This window comes from Brassica napus, chromosome C6 (assembly GCF_020379485.1).
Source record: "Brassica napus cultivar Da-Ae chromosome C6, Da-Ae, whole genome shotgun sequence".
Taxonomy (NCBI): Eukaryota; Viridiplantae; Streptophyta; class Magnoliopsida; order Brassicales; family Brassicaceae; genus Brassica; species Brassica napus.
The window spans coordinates 10,752,688-10,755,966 of record NC_063449.1 but is presented as its reverse complement, the minus strand read 5'-3'; the positions used below and the strand labels follow the sequence as shown (position 1 = coordinate 10,755,966).

At 36.7% G+C, this 3,279-nt stretch overlaps 1 protein-coding gene across 1 annotated transcript; it reads right to left on the bottom strand.

Annotated features, from left to right (window-relative positions):
• Window positions 1-1,831: 1,831 nt before the first annotated feature.
• BNAC06G06900D lies at window positions 1,832-2,525 on the bottom strand. The gene has a single exon (XM_013791751.3). The coding sequence runs from the start codon at window positions 2,299-2,301 to the stop codon at window positions 1,927-1,929; it is 375 nt and encodes a 124-aa protein (XP_013647205.1). The 5' UTR covers window positions 2,302-2,525; the 3' UTR covers window positions 1,832-1,926.
• Between the last annotated feature and the right edge of the window lie 754 nt (window positions 2,526-3,279).

Sequence of the window (3,279 nt, the reverse complement as noted above, 5' to 3'; positions counted from 1 at the left end):
ATCAAATACAATAAATTTATATGATAAAAATATGGTGATGTAATTGAATGTTAAAAAAAAATATAATTACTCAATGTAATAAATAGAATTATTATGTTTAAATGATATATTTAACAATTATATAATATATGTCAAAACTTAAATAATATAATTTATACAAAACAAAATCTTACTTATTAAAATGAAAATAAATACCCATATTTTTTTATTGGTTAACAAGGAAGACATAGAGAACTTTCTATCTCTAAAAGACGGGAGAGAGAGAGAGTCCCATATTCACTTTATTTTCACAAGGAATAGAGATAAGAGTGCTTTCCGACCGGTTTTTGCCTCCGGCGTCGCACATTATCCATCGTTGGTGGGCCTGCTCTGTTTCCGCGTAACGGTGGCTCGTTCAGCATCAGTTTTACCGTACTTTGTTTCTAGGAAGTTGTGGCTTTTTAGCATCGCTTTCGCCGGCTCTTTTCTGAGGTTCTCCCGCTCCTCTTCAATCTGTGTTTATGGGCTTCAGCTGTTCTCCAGCCTCTTAATCTGATTCTCTGTGGTTTCTTCTCCCATTCTTGTCAGGTTGTCGCATCTTCGGGTTTAGATGGATCATTAAAGATGTATGTTTGGCCTAAGCAAGTAAATCGGAGGTTAAGGATTAATTGTAGGCGGTTAATTTTCTTCGTCGATTTCGCATATCCGCTAGTTTGTTGACCAATCAGCTCGAGCTTAGTGGTGGTTGTTCCGTTTGAACAATTCGTCTCGGGTTTCACTGGCCTCGATGGTGATCCGTCGTGTCGCTTCGCTGGCTACGGAGGAAGCCAACACTTCTAATCAAAGACCAAATTCGCTTCTAATCTTAGGTCTCCATTTTATCCACCAAGGTATTCTTTTCCATACTTCCTTAGCGAAAGGGCATTCAAAAAAGATGTGCTTTGCTGTTTCTTTTTCTTTGCATCTTATGCACATCGCTTGTGTTTGAATACCTCTACTTTGCAAGTTCTCTCCGAGAGGCAGAGCTCTTTGGATGATGGACCAGGTGAACACTTTCATCTTCGGGGAGCAGTGGCTAGACCAGATGTCTTTCACCCAGTCGAAGGTCTCATTTGTTGTGTTTAGGGTGGTGTCTCTACTCATTGAGGTTGAGCTTTTGTTTCTTGTTGTGTTCTATGTTGTGTTGAGCTTGGTTCAGTTGGGCCTCGTTCCATTAATAAAATATCAGGGAAAGAAAAAGAAAAACTTTTGGAAACCTGGTAATTTAGTCGGTGGTGACGATATATATAATTGGAAAACTAATAACTAATCATCCAAGTTGGTTGCTTAAGCATAGAGATTCCTGTAAAGCAATCGTCAAAAATCTGATTAAATATTTCTAAATTATATCGGGAATCAGCGAGTTTGTCATGTAATGAGTGTACAGTATCGATAAAGATCTGAATAATAATGATAGTTAGTACTAGTATTTTATTCAGCTCAATGCCTAACTGCATTTCCAGCAAGGCATTCATCTTAACTCAATCCATTAACAAGATAGGAGTATCTCCTAATCACGTTACTACGCACTCACATTTTTAAGATTATATAGGCATATATGCATATGTTTCTAACTTGTAATCTTTTTCATTCTATTGTTTTATCAAAATATTAATACTAGAAAGTAGAAAATATCTTTTGTGATTGAAACAGCATGCAATGTTTTATTATCTCTCACCTCATTATTATCTTTGTTCACCTACGTATGGTATAGTTTTTGCGTTTGGATATTAACTATATAGTTTTAAAACCATATATGCTACTAATACCAATGTCACATCCCAGCGGTCTCATGATTCCACGAAATACGAAATCACTGTGAAAATAATATTATAGTTTATAAGAAACAATTACAACAACAATAAAGGTAATAAAAAGCTTATGAATATGATCATTTTAATATTATTACTATACAAGTAAATGCCTTGCTCGGTCATGAACTGACATAGAGGCGAAAGATAGACCGAAACCCGGAACCGCAAACGAAGCTGCTTCAACTGCCATTCGCTTCTGAATCGCTTCAATCTCAGCTCCTGCGTCTAAGAACTCTTTCACCAAATTACGATAAAACCCGTTGATCTTCTTCACCAGTCTCACGTAGTGTAGTCTCAACCATCTCAGCTTCATCTTCCTCACCATCTTCTTCAACGAGAATCCGCCACGTGGTACCACGTTGTTATTCCCGCCAAGACGCACTACCTGAGACTTTCGACGGCGGATATGAATCTTCCGGCGACCCCGAGACCATCGGAACACGGAGGTCGCAGCTATGCTAGGATCCATTTGGTTAGTGAGAGAAGAAGGAGAAGAGAGAGAGAGAGAGAGAGAGAGAGATTATGTTTAGAGAGGCACATTGAGAAACTAATATATAGAGACATTATATACACATATACATATTAGTTTTGGGGCCAATGACCTTGCATGTGACATGTGACATTTTATGTAAAATACTATTTTCATTGTCTGAATGATGCAATACTATTTTAATGGGTTTGTTAATTAGTATATACAGTTTTGATAAAAGGTATATGGCCTATTTTTTTTTTTGAAACACTGGTATATGGCCTATATATCACGACATTTTGACATAAAAACGCAACTAGACCACACATCAAACTCATGGTATGTTAAGATAGATGACTTCCAACCTAAAACTAATTAGTGATAAGTGGAGTGGACATCTATCTTATATATTACAAATGATCTCTTCCAACATCCGATGTTGGCCACAAAGTGTCTAATACACCCCATCGAGAAGATGGTTCTTTGAGCGTCAATCTCGGAATGCTCGGACAAGGATCGATGAGCCAATTTTGGACTAGATTGATGTGGATCGGGTTGTACTGCATGGATCGAGCTCTGATACCATGTTAAGCTAGATATACTTCCAATCTAAAACCAATTGGTGTAAGTGGAGTGACCATCTATCTTATATATTACTAAGGATCTCTTCCAACATTCGGTGTAGGACAGTGTCTAATATATTCTTGCTTCAGATTCTAAATTAATTTATGTGCAGCAGATTTTACGTATTTTTTGTTCTCAATAAATTGTAACGAGAGAGGGTTTGCTCATGTACATGAACTTGTTTTCATGTTTTCTCTTTATGAATCAATCAAACAATATTTCTTGTTTAAAACACACTTTAGCTATATACCTGGTTTCTTCTCTTTTTTTCGTTTTCATCTGGTAAGTTAATATTAAGCTTAAAGCAACAGCATATTGTATCTTACAACCAGTAGCAAACAAGAGTAAAGGAGA